At 38.2% G+C, this 18,625-nt stretch overlaps 1 protein-coding gene across 5 annotated transcripts in view; it reads right to left on the reverse strand.

Annotated features, from left to right (window-relative positions):
• LOC136864817 (differentially expressed in FDCP 6 homolog) overlaps positions 1–18,625 on the reverse strand; it is a 452,756-nt gene that overhangs the window by 297,361 nt on the left and 136,770 nt on the right. For all 5 annotated transcript variants that reach the window (XM_067142253.2, XM_067142254.2, XM_067142255.2 and 2 more), the window contains one exon: positions 12,666–12,907. In XM_067142253.2, the coding sequence (XP_066998354.1) occupies positions 12,666–12,907 (242 nt within the window). The remainder of the gene's footprint in view (positions 1–12,665; positions 12,908–18,625) is intronic.

Genomic DNA, 18,625 nt, shown 5'->3' on the forward strand with positions numbered 1-18,625 from the left:
TCAAGTTATTAAATTATCAATGGGAGAGATCATCTCAAATCAATTATTATTAATTATTTAATTAATTTTCCACTAAAAATATAAATATTATATTTGCAGATTCAGCCATTTGCTGTTCCGTTTTCGATGAAGTGTCTATGTGATTTCGACATAAAAGAAGACAAATCATATAAACAAAATACCTAGATTTTGTAAATTATTGTGAAGTTTATGAAGAGCAGTAGTTATAATAAATGTGTAAAACCTATTTAGCTTTCTATCATTTGCCACTAGTTCATCATCTATCCCTGCACTTTAAAATTTTCGCACAGCCGATAAGCGAACGATCTACACCCTGGAGATCTTCGCTCACCGGCCGAGCTGAGCCCGGCATGACGGGTGCAGGTATAGATTTGGCGGCCAACGTGTTAAGGCCCGATTTATTGGCTGTACCAATAAAAGAACTCGATCTTGTAGTCCAGAATTTGGATGCAAACAAGATGCAGTGGCAAATTAAAAATTTCAGGTTTATTTTGTGACATTTATTAGCCCAAATTTTTGTGGCGAACTACGCTCATGTTAAAGGTTAGGAAGGGCCTTGGTGCTATATTATATACAAAATCTGGATGATATTTTCAAAATTTATCTTTTGCGGCAGATATCCGCATAGTTTGGACTTAAATTATAAGATATTACTTTATGCGATAATAATCTTCTTTTATGACTTTGAATTCAATCCACACGTGACTGTCGATCGGAACTCGGGTATTAGACCATCGAACCTGGTCCGTCCAATGTCTGAACTGCTAGTTGTCTCAAATTAGAATGGGTACTGTTACTATGGAGGATCTTCGTAGGCTCCTAGAGGTAGTGACTGCGGACTTGAAAGACAGTTTGGAACAAAAGTTAAGTGAAAACAGTAACTTATTGAAACAGGAGCTAAAAGTTGAGCTAAATGAAAATAGTGATTTATTGAAACAGGAGTTAGCTGAAAACAGTAACTTATTGAAACAATTGAAAACAATAAATTGTTAAAGCGTGAGATTAGTGAGAATGTGAATGCAGGACAGGACAAACTCAAACAAGATCTTAAGGGTGCCCTAAAGGAAATTCAAGCTAGGACGGATGAAAACTTAGGGAAACTGCACATGGACGTTAAATTATTTAACGGAAAATTAGCGTCGGTCCAAAGCGAGTTGGTGTCCGTTAAGCAAAAATTTTCTAACCTGAAAGGGGAAATCCAGGCCGGAATCGATAGCTCCATGTCAGCGATGTCAAATGAGTTTAGCGAAAGGCTAGCCAAAGTACAGACAGGAATACTGCATGGACTAGACCAATACAAGGACGAAGTAAAGGGAAATTTTAGGACCATTGAAGAGAAAATTAGTGACAATGCCGAGGACTTGTCTGCAACTAAAACCGCATGGAGCAGGAAGTTCACTGAAATCTATGAAACGGTAAAACAGGTGGAGAAGGGCGTAATAGCCGAGATTAAGGTAGCCCAAGTCACTAATTCGGAGCGACTCGAATACTTTTATGAGACGATCGAGGAGACCCAGCAGAGTCTTAAAACGATGGACAAGGAAATAAGTGAAGTTAGAGCCAGTTCGGAAGTCTACAAACAGGAATTACAGGGAGAAATACAGGAGCTTACCAAGGAACTAAAGCTACTCAAGTTACAAGGAGAGAGTAATAACATTGTAGCTAATTCTCTGTTAGAACGGCAGGGACAACTGGAGAAACGTGTGTCCGGGGAAGCTCAATTCTCAACTCCCAAGACCGATGAAAGAGTAATTCTAAACGTTCCCGTAAACACCACCAACCCATTTTTAGAGCCTGTTAGAGGGGAAACGAGTCAACTGAACACTTCTGGTCAAACCCAAATCGTGAATATAATACGATTACATGAGGATCACCCAAAGAAATTTAATAATGTAAAAGGAATAACCCCCAAGAGTTTTATTAACGAATTGCAGGAGTTCTTCCGAGACAATAAAATTCCTGTGGAACGTCAGCTACGAGTAACCGAGAGATACCTGGAAAACTCAGTGTTGACGTGGTTTACAGCCTTTCGATACTCGTTTGACGATTTTGAAGGTTTTAAAAGGGCATTTTTAGAGAAGTACTGGAACTCAGATATTCAGGACCAGCTTAAGACAGAACTGTACGCTAAGAAATATGCTCAGTCCACACCCACGCGCTTCTCAGAATTTTTTTCAAGTCAATTACGCAAATTGCGTGAGCTTGACGCACCACCTACAGAAACTGAACTAATAAAGGTCATTGTAAGACAGCTGCCTGCGGATATCCAAAGAATTATGATAGCCTCGAATGTTCAGACGGCAATTCAAGCAGAGGCTATTCTCAGACAGTTAGATATGACATCCAGGGAGCCATCTAGGCGAAGTACAAACCCAGAGCAACAGGTGTTCCATGCAACTGTCAATCGACCAGACGACAGGAACCTTACCAGCCAAGGGAGAAAACGGAATCGCGAAAATGAAGAAAGACCGTCTAGGGATCGTTCTCCAAGACCAGGCTATAGGAACGAAAGAGAATGGAATTACTACCGGCGGAACAATCGAAGAAGGCCGTATGAAAATAACAGAGATCGCTGGAGAAGAGAACCCAACGACCGCAGACTCGAAAACCGGAAGAGGAACTGGAGGCAAGAAGAGCGTGAAAAATATCTCCGCGAGCTCCAACAATCCAACCAAGAACGACGCAAATGGCACCGTGCTATCCACGACCAAGACGTCAATCCGGACATGGTCGGCGCCGAGAGCCTAGAATACCAGAGAGCCAAAGAAAAGGAAGAAAGGGAACGTCCTGAAAGGGAAGAACAGAGTCAGGGCGCTATTAAAAAAAAAAAAAACAACAATCCCTGAACTAACGGGAGATAGCCTGAATTCTAGCCCTTGTACTGTCAATAAGACACGAGAATGGATAATAGTGCAGATTGATTCCTGGAAGTCGGAGGATCTACTAGAAGAAAATATGGATACAAATAGAGTTTGTACGAGGACATTGCCGATAATTTTAGCCCGAGTATGTGGTGTTAAAGTAAAATGCTTGGTCGACACAGGGTCCACCATCAGTGTCATCTCCAATTCGTTTCTAAATGACTTGAACGAAAGATATAACATTCCGATTATTCCAGTGTCTCATGTAAAAATAAAGGGAATTATCCCGGATAAAACTGTAGCATGTAGACAACAAACTTTACTGGATGTTGAAATTGGTAATTAAAAATTTCAAAATATTTTCCTGGCCATGTCAAATATAAAATTCAATATCATCCTTGGGGTGGATTTCTTAACGACTTATCAGGCCAACATCGATCTTAATTTAAATCAAATACTATTTCGGTCAGATGAAACAATTGAAACAGTCATGGTTAACCCGTCAGAAATAGCTGATCAGTGTGTGTTCCAAATCAGTAACGCCTATGCACCGTGGGAATCTGAAGACCAGGAGGCCACTGAAGAAATTCACCAGGCCCTGGACAATATAATAGAAGAGGGCGATAGTACAACACACCCGTACGATCTTATAAATTCCAAGGCTGAACAAGCATTAGGAACAGAGAAAGAGAGAGGCCAGCTCCGAGATCTAATGATGAAATATAAATCGCTGTTCGATGACAAACCAGGCCAGATTCCTGATTTTAAATACTCGCTGGTAGCTACAGATTGGACCCCGTTTAAGAAGAAACCCTATCCGATCCCAGAAAAATTTCACTCTCGTGTGGCGAAGATTATCAAGGAGATGGAACGGGATGGAATTATTATGAAAGCTTGTACACCATTCCTTAGTGCTCTTGTAGTAGTAAATAAACCAGACGGGTCTCTGCGCATTTGCATCGACGCGCGTGATATAAATAAGAAGTTAGTACCAGAAAGAGACCAGGCACCGGCAATCAAAGACGTCCTGAGGAAATTCCATGGCATGAGATTGTTCTCATCAGTTGATTTTACAGCCTCCTATTATCACATACTGTTAGAAGAGAAGTCTAGGCTGTTAACTGGGTTTATGTTCGATCAGCAGACCTATGTTTTTAGAAAGCTACCATTTGGTATTTGTAATGCAGGAGCTGTTCTTGTCAGAGCCTTAGATAGATGCCTTACAGAAGAAGTTAAAAGCTTTACCACCAGGTATATCGATGATCTGCTTCTGGCCAGTGAAACTTTTGAAGAACACCTAATTAAACTGGAAAAATTGTTAGATAACCTTTCTAAGTCTGGATTCCACATCAACTTAAAGAAATCCCATTTTTGCCAAGCTGAAATATTGTTTTTAGGCCATATAATTGATGGGGAAGGAATACGACCCAATCCTGTAAAAATAGAGGCCATCAGCAAGTTCCCAAGGCCGATCCGCGTGAAGCAAGTACGGCAGTTCTTAGGCATGGCCAACTTCTTCGCGAATCACTGTCCGAACTTCACAGAAACCGTCGCTCCATTGCAAGATTTATTGAAGAAAGGCAACAGGTGGAAGTGGAACAGAGGTTGTGATTTAGCCTTCGCAAAGACCAAAGAGATGCTGTCAAATCATGTCAAACTAGGATATCCCAATTTCAAGAAACCTTTTATCCTACAAACAGATGCATCAGGAGTCGGAATTGGGGCAGTACTGTTTCAGGAAGACGAGAGGAATCCCGAGGACAAGATCTACCTAGCCTTTGTCAGTAGAAAACTGCGCAGCCACGAGAAACACTATTCAGTAACAGAGTTAGAGATGCTATCTATCGTCTATGCCTTAAAATACTGGCAGAAAATTATCTATGGGTTCGAGATATTAGGACAGACCACAAAGCACTGATATTCATGCTAAAGGCCACAATGGCGTCTGAGCGCATTTTTAGATGGACCATGTTCGTACAACAATTTAACATCAAATTAGAGCACTGTTCAGGGAAGAGTAACATGCTAGCTGACTGTCTGAGCCGTAATCCCAACGAGGAAATTTTACAAGTCAACCAACTGGAATTAACTCCCGAAGATCACAAGTTTTTGAGAAAATTGAGATACATAAAACAAGCTCAAAAGCGAGATGGTAACTTGAGGCCTATTATTGACTTTCTAGAAAACAAAACTAAACCTAAGGACCCTGGGTACAGAAAGATAAGAAGGAAAGCGTCCCGGTATCAATACTTAGATGGTACTTTATTTAAATTTGTGGACACAGCGAAATCGAAACTGAAAGTACTAGTACCTTCTAAATTACGCGAGCCATTGATATGGCATGCTCACAGAATCACGGGCCATGGTGGCATTGACAAGACACTAGCCACGATACAAGAAAAGTTTACATGAGACAAACTCCGGTCAACTGTAAGAAACAGAGTCCGAACTTGTGACATTTGTCAGAGAGTGAAACCGAGCTCCCATCTGCTCCAACACAGTCCCATTCCGATCATTCCTTCTAGGCCAAAACAACTATACGCAATGGACCTATTTGGACCTGCTCCGACATCGAAGCGAGGCAACCGGCATATCATTGTCACCATCGACGTATTTTCAAAATACGTAACTTTGTACCCGATCCAGAAAGCGAACTCAAAATCAATAATTCGGCGCATCACTCGCAATCTGATTCCAGATATGGGCAAGCCAGAGGCATTACTCACTGACCATGGGTCCCAATTTACATCCACAGAATTTCGTGAAGCCATGGAACAGCTTGGAATTAAACATATTCTGAATTCTATCCGCCATCCTTCAAGCAACCCGGCAGAAAGGGTGATGCAAGAGCTAGCTAAATTCTGCAGGATTTATTGTGGAAATACACATTGGTTATGGGTCGACGTTCTACCTATAATGATGGAGTGTTTGAACAATACTGTGCATGAGGCCATGGCACAAATCCCTGTTAGTCTCCATTTCAATCGACCACCAACTCGACCTTGGGATAACATCGTTCAATGCCCCGGTAACTTAAGGCCAACACTAGAGGAAAACATTCAAAAGGCTGCTACTTCATTACGGGAGCAAGCTGATCGCAGACAACGGAGAGTAAGAGAAAAAAAATTTCATCGACCCCTGAGATTGAATGAATATGTTCTTTTAAAGAAACCAGCCATTTCGGAACCTACCAGCAAATTCTACGCGAAATTCGCACCTCTTTTCGTGGGTCCTTACAAAATTATCCGAGTATATGGGAACAATGCCTATAAAATTCAAAGTCTTGATAAGAGCTATGAGGGAATTCATAATGCCTCAAATTTACGAAGCTACAACTGCCCTGAACCAGTAAATGATGCCCAAGTCAACACTATAATGGAAGAAGAAACGTCATGGGATGCAAGTGAGGATGCAGTGTACCACCATGCATCGACCCAAGTCAACCTGCAAGAAGAAACCTGTGAGGAATGTCAAGTAATGCAGAGCACGATAATGAATCAACTTCGACTACTGGGCGCAGCACTAGAAGCGGACAACAGGAGGCTACGTGCCGGAACAAGAGCTGAAAATATGGCTTAGAAGTGTGACACATGTTTACCACTCAAATTTTTCAGGGAACATGTTAAGGGTCTATTTCCAGCATTAATGATTTCATCTTACGACTAAATCATTAACCAACCAAGGGAGAAAATGTCCCCTTCAAAATTGGCAAAAATCATTTATTGGAAAATATTTTATTTCTACTGTGTGTTGAAATATTATTTCGTGAACCAGGAAGGGAGTTTTATCACATCGAGTCGGCTGAGCGAGATACGCCAGGTGTCAGGGAATTCCACTCAAGGGCAAACGAGGGGAGAGCGCAGATACAGCTAGCCAAATAACCTTCAAATCAGCCGTGAATGCCACGTGACCAGGCAGAATGTGTGTCAAGTGCTCGATCGATAATAGTGAAGGTGCATGACGTCTGACTATGGCAGCCAATCAAGCGATTAATTTGGTGCGAAGTTAATAAATTAACCAATCGCTTATGAGGAAAAGACGCACCCCTGTCTTAAGACAGTGAATAATGGATTTTCCTAAGGAAAATTTACTCAGAAATTTCTACCTCTGAACACGTCGTGTGGAGAATTACTCTAGCTTCAACTACGGACGGAAGAAGACGCACTTCGCTTGCTGAGGGAACTTCGTCATTCAGAGACTACAACTTGTTGCAACTGCAGTTCAGATATTTATGGATTCCACCTATAATTCAACAGATTTTAAAGTTAAGTTTCTTTCCCATCTTATCAAACATCGGTGTGAGTTTTGGACCTTGTCTCAGACGTGATTTTCAGTTTCAGCTTCACAAGAAATTCCACAGAAGAGATCACCGGTTCGAGTTCAAGTCAGGATGCCAGTCTTCTTTCTTGGTGAATGGTGTGATTTCCAGCGCGCCAGCATGTCTCCAATGCACGAGTAAAATGTGAGGCAGTCCAGGCGGGCGTGACCAGGATCAATGGTGCGTAATGTGATAATGCACTAGGTCATCAGCCCGAGTTCTACAACCGACAGTCACCACCAAGTAATATTTAAACTTTGTTATTCTTTCTTTCCTTTTGTAATGTAATTGTAATGACATAGCCTCTACTTATTTGTTTAGAAAATTTCTATTAGTTAGAATTTTTCCATCTCTTCTTTCTTGGTGATGGTAGATTGAGGATGTGTGAGTATTTGAACCTATTAGTTTGTTTGAGTGGATGTCTTCGAGAAGTGTTTCAACTGTCCCGAGTTCATTGTGGCAGGAGAAATAAATGTAAAACGACCTCAACGTTAAACTAGGACTATTTGAATATTTTTAGACTTAAAATGAGATCAAATGGGACAGTAATTTCGTAGATTCTATTATGTCAGAGTTCATTCTTCAATCATGCGACGTATGGTTGAATTTTGTGTGCAATAGAGTCATCTGAAATATTATTGTGCAGTAGCTTCCGCACGTATGATCTTGCGCGGCCAGGGATAATAATAATAATAATAAAAATAATTTAACTAAATTATCGCGTAAAAGAACACCTAAGGTCATGAGCATAATATTAGTTATTATTGAATATGGTTGATGTGCGCTCATTTATAGTAATTTAGGCCTGGGAAATGGCAGTATCTGACCGATACAATTTTTTATATATTTGCTGTGTTGTGATGATTAGTTGACTGGTAGATGGATATTATTGAATTCAGCAGTCGAGCTGTGCATCCATTAGTGAGTCAATTTAAGAATAAAATATGTTACTTGATGTAATTTCTTCGTTGTGAGTGCAGATTAATCGAGAATCACAATTATAGTGGAGAAGTAAAAATAAATATCGTAGCTCATGAACCGCGTGCGCGGAATGTTAATTCTGGCCTATGTTTAAGCGATTTTATCGATGATTTTGGATGATTTTGTGTTCGTAAATTTTCTCTGAACATCGTCGTATAACTATGTTCTTTAATAAAGTGACAATCATTGCTCTGTCACATTTCCAGTTGATGAGAGGAGGTCACCACGATAGTGTCATCATGAGAATAATTTTCCTAACTTTGTCTAAACATGAAAATTAATAGTCAAGGGCTAGCGTTCGTGTAAATATGTATATAATATTTCCGTGTATCTTTGTGTGAGTGTAGTGTGTGTGATTTGACTGTATTTTGCTTAATGTAAGTTTCCAATCCATATTTGTGATGATGCTCTTAGTTATTTCGTGGAATTTTGGCCTAATTTACGCCAACTTTAGTGGTTCACCATTTGAATGAATTTAAACCTTTAGTGAATTTTATTCGTTTTTAAGGAAGAATAGGATCTTATTTAACGAATACACATAAATAAGTATAGGCCATGTCAGTGGATTGAACTCACAAAATCAAAAATTGTAAGCGTTAATTAATTAATTATTTAAATTAATGGATAAACATAGATCGACATAATGTCAAGTTCCAAGCTATTATGTGAGAAGCAACTACTAAATAATTATAAAGTTGAGTTTATTAATTAATTTAAAGGTCAAGGAAGACGATTTAACCATAATTTTATTTAATTTTCAAAGAGGAATGAAAATGATCATTTTCAAACTTGTTTAAAATCAAATCTATGAAGGAAGGAAGTTTATTTTCAAGTTATTAAATTATCAATGGGAGAGATCATCTCAAATCAATTATTATTAATTATTTAATTAATTTTCCACTAAAAATATAAATATTATATTTGCAGATTCAGCCATTTGCTGTTCCGTTTTCGATGAAGTGTCTATGTGATTTCGACATAAAAGAAGACAAATCATATAAACAAAATACCTAGATTTTGTAAATTATTGTGAAGTTTATGAAGAGCAGTAGTTATAATAAATGTGTAAAACCTATTTAGCTTTCTATCATTTGCCACTAGTTCATCATCTATCCCTGCACTTTAAAATTTTCGCACAGCCGATAAGCGAACGATCTACACCCTGGAGATCTTCGCTCACCGGCCGAGCTGAGCCCGGCATGACGGGTGCAATACATATATATATATATTTATACACGGCATATGATATAACCACACTCCATTCACCGATGTTCCACATCTTCTAGAAGGACTACATTTTCACGTGAAAATCAAGCGTAACCTTCAAATACTCAAAGTAAACTTGTCTCATAACAGCTTCAACCAGCACACTAACGTCTGTTTGCAGCGGTTATATCAGATAATATTTTAGACCATTTAGACATTCGCCTTTTCCCTTAACCAATCTTTTAATGTTGGAACGCAAAATATAAACAAAATTCACCCTCAAGTTTACGTTGGCAACAGCCACAGCGAATCTATGCTGACTTTTATAACAAAGAGGATCCACTTCAGTACCAGACATGTGCCGTTTTTAGAACTTTATATCAACACAAATTCTCTTTTAGACAAGATTTTAAATTAGTTTACAATAATTTTAGCAGGTGGTGTATGTCCCAATATCATATTTTATAACCACTACCTTGGAAAGTTAATATCATAAGAAATCACAGTTCAATTTTTATGAATTATAAATGTCATTGTCCTTTTAACAATGTTTGTTTTAAGATTAAATTAATATGGCTGATGATGCCCAGTAAGGGCAAAACATGTCCCCATAATATTCAGATTTTCTATGTCTAATTAACCACATAACATGGTACTGATTGTATTGAATAGGTTAAACAATAAATCTACTCCTTTTGTAAACTGAGATCGCTGTTTTCAATACGGACCAAAAATGAGAGTGATGATTTGTAATATTACACTACCTCAGGAAATTTTGGACCTTGATACTCCAGTAGAATATTTTCAATATTTCTTTACTAGTGAGACTGTGCAATATATAACTGAACCAAAAAACTTCTATTCTCTTCAATGCTGGCCCAATAAATCTGAAAATGTTAGTACCGATGAAATAGAACAGTTTATTGGTATGTCCACATACATGTCAGTAATTCAATTCCCAGCAACGGGGCACTGCTGGTGCAGATACCTTGGCTATCCTGAGGTGAGTGAAGTAATGACCTGTAACTGATGGGAAGAAGTGAGATGTTTCTTTCATTTTTGTGACAATAGTTAGTACCACCAGGTGAACCTAATCATGACACACTCTTCAAAATTCGTCCGTTACAGGACAAATTGCGTGAGAGGTTACCGACTGTACCAAAAGAGGAATTCCTAACTGTCGATGAGCAGATTATTCCTACGAAATATAGGTCTTCAATCAAACGGTTCAACCCTAAGAAACCACACAAGTGGGGGTTCAAAGCTTTTGTCCTAAGTGGTGTGTCAGGCTTCAGCTACGATTATGAAATATTTGCAGGAGCTCAGAGCAATGTTGTAATACCTGGTGCTCCAGACCTAGGAGCCTGCAGTAATGTTGTAGTGCGGCTTACCCAAACAGTCCCTCGACACGTGAATCATAAGGTATTTTTTGGCAATGGTTCACTAGTGCCCCTTTGGAAGTATACTTACACAAGGAAGGACTACAATCACTAGGGACAGTTCGTTCCAATTGTGTACCTTGCTGCATTATGCCTAACAAGAAAGAAATGAAGAGGAAGGGGCGAGGTAGCATGGTGAACACTGTGTCAACATATGTTGGTTGCAAACCAGAAAGTGAAAAGAAAAGGCTATTCAGAAAGGAAAATGAACACACAATGATAACTTGTCCATGTTCCGTGATGGTCTACAATGGCTATACGGGGGTGTAGATAATCTCAATTCCATGTTGGGATATTACAGGATGCAAATCACGTCAAAGTGGTATCTGAAGATATTCTTTCACCTCATAGACTTAGTTTGTGTAAATAGCTGGTTGCTAAGGAGAAGAAATACTCGTTCTACATGCCCCTGGTTGATTTCAAGGTAGCTGTTGCAAATGCCCTCTGCAGAGCAGGGAAAGCGGTATCAAGAAAACGAGGTAGGCCAAGCAACGGAGTCCAAAAACAACTGGATATTAAAAAGAAGAGGGGGCCTGCAACAGAACTCCCACAGCGCGATGTACGACAGGACGGAGTAAATCACATACCAATCTGGCTGGAAAAAAACGTGGTCGTTGCAAGTACCCAGACTGCACAGGAAAATCTTTTGTAGCTTGTCAGAAGTGCAATGCAGAATTGTGCTTAAACAAGGACAGAAATTGCTTCATGAAGTTTCATGATGACTAGCTAGGCTAGTGTCATATTGTAAGAACTAGCTATATTTGTGTGCAACTGTCATAAAAACTCACTATTATTGTGTCACGGTTTGTGAGGACTTGTTAAATTAGTGCAACTTCTGAAACCTTTGTCATTTTCATATATTAAAACTAAACTTTTAAGTATAGTACTTTTAATTGGATATGTATAACCCTCCCTGAATGTACCGGTGCGCTATTTTCTGTTTCCAAGTTACCACTGATACCGTAGAAGGATAACCATTATTGCATGCTGTCCCATATATGGCACAAACCATAAACCAACAACAAAGATCTGCCACATGTTCAGATTTTTTAAACTATTTTTCCGTAAGTCAGGACACTATATTTAAGCAGTCAGATTGTTTTCAGGAAGAAAAAAACCATGCTGTAAGGGGTTAAGACTTTAAAAAAGAGCTAAAAAGGGACCAATAATACAAAAAACACCATAAAAAGGCAAAAAAAGGAAAAATAAAACTCTCCATTTTCTGGCCTACAATGACCCAGAATGAACATATATTATGTAGGGCCTCGTCTTCGGACACTCTACAGCAGGGGAAAGAAAAAAGCCTTTTTTTTTCTTTCTAAAAATGGGGAAATGCAGTAAAAGTCCCAGCCCATGGTTTAAGATCTAACTTCAACTGCTCAGTTTTCTAAGTGTTAATATGACAGCAAATCTACTAACGTGGTTCTTTCACACTATTAAGTTAAATGCCAAGTGAATGTGCCTTGAGCACAAGATCCTGCCAACTTGGTTTGGGTAAGGAAAAACACACAGATGGTGGCAGCAGAACATTTAAATCTCATGTTTATTAGGAATTAATTGAAATTTGATGGGATTGAATGCTGTAAAAAGAGTTCGGCACTGGGTACAAGTGAACCAAGTAACTTACGAAAATAATGTGCTTGCCATGCATCTCTTCAGGTGCTAATGTAGTATGTCAAGTAAGATAAATTGCTGTGTAGAGAAATGAAATAATCCCAAAGAAATTGTGAAGACACATCTACTTTATAATTTTAACACTACTGTGAGGATGATCGAATATATTATTACATTAGCTGAAAGTGCCCTAAGGAGTAGGGTAAGATACTGAGTGGCACTTACTTATGATCCAGAGCAGCTAGCTCGATACTTCTATCCTTAGTGTTCAGAATAAGACGTTGAAATTTATCTCGGCCCGATGTACTGCTTGGACAAGCATCGATCCTGCATAGAGGATCAAGAGGAATTACACCACACTGTTCTCTTTCATCTTGACCCTTGTAGTAACTAAGTTCTGTAGGTTGTAAAACAAACCAATATTCCCGTAGAGTAGGCAGCAAGTAGCCACGTTTCAGTAGGTAACCCTAAAAAGGATGGAATGCAATTTAAAATTGTTAATTTGGTATTATCAATTTTAAAACCCCTTTTTAACAAATCTCAGGGTGATTTGATATTTTTTCCCTTAAAAAGAGGTTTTCCTTAAAAGGGGGTTCAAAGAAAAGAGGCTATACTGTATATATCACAAGAAATAATAATACATTTATGTCTTTAATGTAATGTTAAAAAATAATAAATGAACATGTTAAGAAATACTAAAAATTCAAATTGACCCAAGAATAACAGAAAATATTTACAAAACAGCAGACGTAACAAATTCCTTAGTGGACCATTGGGAGCGCAACCTGGAGCAAGGAAATAGAACAAGAAACAAAATTCTTCGAATGTTGAGGCACTCTAGTCCTTTGATACAACCCCCCAATCTTCCCCAATGTCATCAGTACTGTCTTCTCCATTAAAAAACTTCTGAAATGGCACTAAAACCTGCGTAGCTAAAGCAGTTTTAAATAGTGTCCGTTGTGACTAGTTGCCATGCTGCTACAAACATACGCATGGCTTGGAGTGTATTAAATTTAAATTCCTCATTTCTTTCGAGAAAAGAAATAACTCTTTGAACCAGGGCTTTCCAGTACTTCACTTTCACAGAATGAATAATGCCAAGGTCCAAAGGCTGCAGGTGACTGGTGCAGCCAGCAAGGAAGAATACCACTTTGATATTCTGCAGGAAACACACATCTGAAGGATGAGCTCCACATACATCATCGGCACTGTCTTCCTTCCTGCTGATCCCACCTTAGCATCCAAGCTTCATAAAAATTTTAGAAATATCTCCGATGTCATCCACGCACTTTTGTTAAAATCATATTTACATGGGACTGTATGGGTGTTCTTGAAGCATCTTGGATTCTTAAAGTCTCCAATTATTAGAGAAGGTAATATTTCACTCCCATCGCCGTTAACACATAAGAACGCTGCCCGCCTTTAACTTTTCTTTTTTGCCTCTGTGGCATTCTTCGTGAACAGCATTAGTCTTGGACAGGAGCAAACTGTAAAACACTCCTGTTTCATTGGCGTTAAAAATATCCTTAGCATCATATCTTTCAAGTAGTCGAGGCAACGTATTCTTTTTCCAGTACACAACTCTATCGTCATTAACTTCCGCACTCTCACTGCACGTTTTGGAAAGAAAGATGGTGCCGTTTTTTTAAAACAATCAGACCAGCCATTAGAAGCATGGAAATCGACCAAACCCAGCTTAAGTGCGACTGCTCGAGCTTTATGTTTAGGTATGTTCCCTTGAATTGGAGAGTTCTCACTCATTTTTTCCCCTCAAACCATTTCATTAAAATGTTTTCAAGTTCCTTGTACAGCGAAGAACTAATATTCTTCCGTATTTTTGCCCCAGAACCACAATCCATTTTCGCAGTCAGAATAGCTTCCTTTAGTTTTGTTGCAGGTGTATTATCAAGAAAGAACAGCAGAATTGCATTTTTGTCATCAAGAAAGGACAGCAGGATTTTATTTTTATTTGTAATATTTTGTATTCTGAGAAGTGAAGAAATAAGAACTCTGGACTCTGCTGGAATTATTTTATGTAACGGCAAGAAATATTAATTTTTTTTTTTTCTTTCTTTAGGGAAAAGGCAAGATATATGGAACTGTAAATGAACATTGTAAGATGTGAGAAATTGTTTTCGAAGTTATCTTTTTGTACATAAATTTTACATAATTAATGATTTAAAATTAATGTCAGCAAGCATGAAGGAAAAAACATTTGGGATGTTTAACTTGAAGAATTTTTGAAGAATTATTTGAAAATTAATTTTTTGTAATTCTGTATGTCAAAAAATTGTAATCTGATGTAGAATTTTGTAAGGGGCTTTATTTTGAAGCATCCTATGCCGCACGCGCGGTTACCGATGTTGAAACAGGTGATGTAATTCCTCTCGCATCAGTAGGTCAGGAAATGACCATATATGGTCATGCAATTGTATTGGCAAACGAGAATCTAGTGTAAATAGTTTCCCATTGGTCGGTTGTAATCGGGCCATTTCCGGCCTCTTGCCAGCTTTGGGAAAATGATGCGTGTTCTCGGCGTCTATTCCATCTGACCGTCCTCGAGTCCGGAGGTGCTCGAGGAGTTCCCCTTGGGAACTTCAGTTTTCTGCGGTAAGTGCTATTTTCATGTTATTCTCAATGTTTTATTTCATTTGATTTAATTTAACTCCTTTTGCATTTCGGTGTTTTCTCGCTTAATATAAATTTTAAGGTTTTGTTTTAACGTGTCCGAATTTGCCCTAGATTCTCATAGGTTGTAAATTCAATTCTTTTACCTGCATTTTAATTGACAAGTCATGTGTAATTCTACATACGTTTAACTTGTATTTTACTGAAGGATTTAAGCATCCTGATTATGTTTTCGCTTTGGTTAGTCAACTTGTATCTGTCGTTGAGTCAAGCATCTGTTGCTATGTAATTTAATTTACTTCTTGTAAAACTTTCTTAGTTATTTTTAATATAGTTGAGCTAGAGGGTGTTTCTTGGAAGTCTTTTCTCCCCATAACTCCATACCTTGCCATGGACCTCATAGGGTTCCTGCACCTTCCACTCTCCTTTCTTAGTTGTCATTTTTAGGCCTGTAAGTGTTCCCTTGTATTTGATTTAATTTTGAGTATTGAAAGTTATCCGTCACGTTTCCACGTTTTGATGTGTAACCACTGCCACTGCGTCATTTTACTATTTCTTTATTCACATTTTATGTCAATATTTATTATTATTATTATTATTATTATTATGTGTAGGCGTAATTATCCCGATTATGGTTACATTGTTACCAGAGCATAGGATATGGAAGGAGAAAGGGTTTAGAATGATCATTCTTGGCTAACTTTTCTAAAATTAATTTTAAATCTTAAGTTTGAATATAGGTTGTGTTACATGTGTATTCTTAATCCCTATTTATTTCCCTTTTCATGTTTCTTGCGTGAGTTCATCTCACCACGTGTTTTTTGTGTGGCATTGTGCAGTTTGTGTTGCTGTGTTTCACCTTGTAATTAACGGTTGGAGGAAATGGTGCATCACTATTTGTAACAAGTTTTTTTTTTTTTTGGTTTCGTTAATTTCAACAAGTTTTCTTGTGTGGCAAGGTTTCGTTTGACCACGTGTTTTGTAGTAAAGTGATGTCTTAACATTTTGTGTTCTGTGTTCACGTTCCGAAAGTCTTCTTTGATAAATTTCAATATGTTTGATTATGTCAAGTTTTCTTCCATTTGTGTTCCGATTGTAACATTTGTGTAATTTCTGGTTGTTTTAAACTATATCGAGCTAAGTACTGTACTTCCGTGTCTGAATTCATGTTTATCTCTTGAACAGCTGAAATGTGTTGAAAACAGCTGAGCGTTTGACCCACTGCAAAGTGCACTCCCGACATCCGAAGTTATCGCGTGTCGCATTCTGCTTGCTTTCCTTCTAGTCTACGTAGATTGTAATGTGAATTGTCAGAATGATCATTGTGTTCTGGTTGAATTTTAGCATGGAGTCTCATTAGTTTTTCTGAAATTTTTGTTTCTGTAAATTTTCGGCAATAATTGAGGTTAATGTTCATAAAAAATTTTGTCTATTTCTTCGGGTGTTTTTCTGTTCGCAAATTTTGAGGTTAAAGTTTGTAACTTTTCATCAATCTCTTCTAGTGTCTTTCAGTTCGTGAATTTGGTGTTATAGTAAATTATTTTCAAAATTTGTCCCTTAATGCTTGTTGTATTTTTTTGGCAGTATTCCAAGTGTGTGATCTTTTAAAAGTGTTTTAGCTCGGTATGTACACTGCCAGAAAAATTAATAGCAACTCTGTGAATTTTCTCCTCATATAAAACTATTTCATGTTTCAGTGTGACAGGTGATTACAAAGTAATACAATCTATATATTTTCTGAAAGCTTGTTTTATTACCTCTCTAATGGAAGGTAACTAATTTATTGCCCTTCACATAGCAGTCTGTGTACCATTTCTTAACTGAAGGGAAAAACAAAAATTTTGCATTTTACATGCTAGTGTGTATTGAAATGCCGGATAGCAGTAAATGCTTTTACCTAGTGTTACTTACCGTCCTCAGATGTCTCTGTTGTGTAAACAGCTGCTAGGTACTACTTTCTGTTGTGCATTCCTACTTCTTGTCTGTTAATACAGTTCAACCTGACTTATACGTATATCAAGGTAAAGAGAAAAAAATTACTTGTAACTCAGAATTACTTAGAAATCAGACCTACGCAGTGCATAACATATTTACTAAAAAACCAATGGAATAGACCTACATGTGTAAATCCTTGCAAATAATAAATACATTAGGACCAAAAATATTATTTTCAACTTGGACCAGCCTTAAAGAAATCAGATAGGTTGGCTTGTTTCACTTTTCTTGCATTAATAGTATAAACCTACTTCTGCAAACTTAGTAATGAATTCAAAGCATTTTCACCACAACTTTTCACACTGATGTAACGCCTACACACATCGATTGCACTTAACACTTCACTCAATTCAGGTATTTCAAGATTCAAGTCGTTATCTCCATCTCCATCACTGTCACTATCGCTTGTAGCTGGTCCATTAACACCGCGTTGTTGACATACATCAGCAAAAATCTCTTCATCCGGTAGTTCTCCACATACAGCCAGATTATCATGGAAATGCACAAAAGTATTGAATTCTACACCCTCCAGTAGCATTAGCTCATTGCCAGACAAAATTTCGTCCCCATAACCATCATTAGAGGCAGCCTCTTCTAGTAAGACACCAGCTTTGCGGAAACAGTTGCTGCTTCCAGGCAGCCGAAATAAAGTCCATGGCTTGTAGCAAATTAATGGAGAGAGGTTCATTTCCTGCATCACTCAGTGTTATTAAATTTTGAACCAGCATTTTTCTAGAATGCACTTTGAAATTTGCAATGATGCCCAAATCAAGCGGTTGTAGAACACTAATACAGTTAGGAGGGAAAACTTCCACTCGGACATTCTCCAGAACGATTTGAGATGGATGTGCTGCACATCGATCCATAAGAAGAAGGATCTTCTTCTGTTTCTTTTTCATTTTAATGTCCATTTTTTTCAACCACTGTTCCATTAGAAGTATAGTCATCCAAGCATTTCTGTTGGATTCATATTCCATAGGTTTCGTTTTCGCACCCTTAAAACACCTCGGATTCTTCGATTTTCCTATCACAAGTGGAGGAAGTTTGTTGGATCCATCCACATTGGTGGCGAGAAGTACCGTTACACGAATTTTACTTTTCTTCCCTCCATGGCATGAGTCACCTTTTTCAGCTAATGTTTCATTAGGAAGGAGATTGTAGAATAGGCTAATCTCATCACAATTGTAGATGTTTGGAGGCTGATCATCTCTTACGATACCCGGCAGAATCTCTTCTTTCCAGTGTTGCACTCTGACGTCGTCCACAGCTTTTGAGTCACCGCAAATTGTTCTCCCTGTGATTCCATGACGATCTTTAAATCCTTGCAACCATCCTGATTAAGCCTTGAAATCAGGAGTGATACTCATCATTTTAGCTAACTCTATCGCTTTTGCCTTCAACATGTCTCCACTAATTGGTAGAGCTGCAGCCCGCTTTTGCTGGAGCCATGTGAAAAGTGCTTTCTCCAAATCTACGTACCTTCCTCCTTGCTGACGGCTGCACTTTGCTGATTTTCAACCCAGTTTTAAGAACTCATCCAAAATAACGTTTCTTTTCCTGAT

Source organism: Anabrus simplex, chromosome 2 (genome assembly GCF_040414725.1).
Source record: "Anabrus simplex isolate iqAnaSimp1 chromosome 2, ASM4041472v1, whole genome shotgun sequence".
Classification (NCBI taxonomy): domain Eukaryota; kingdom Metazoa; phylum Arthropoda; class Insecta; order Orthoptera; family Tettigoniidae; genus Anabrus; species Anabrus simplex.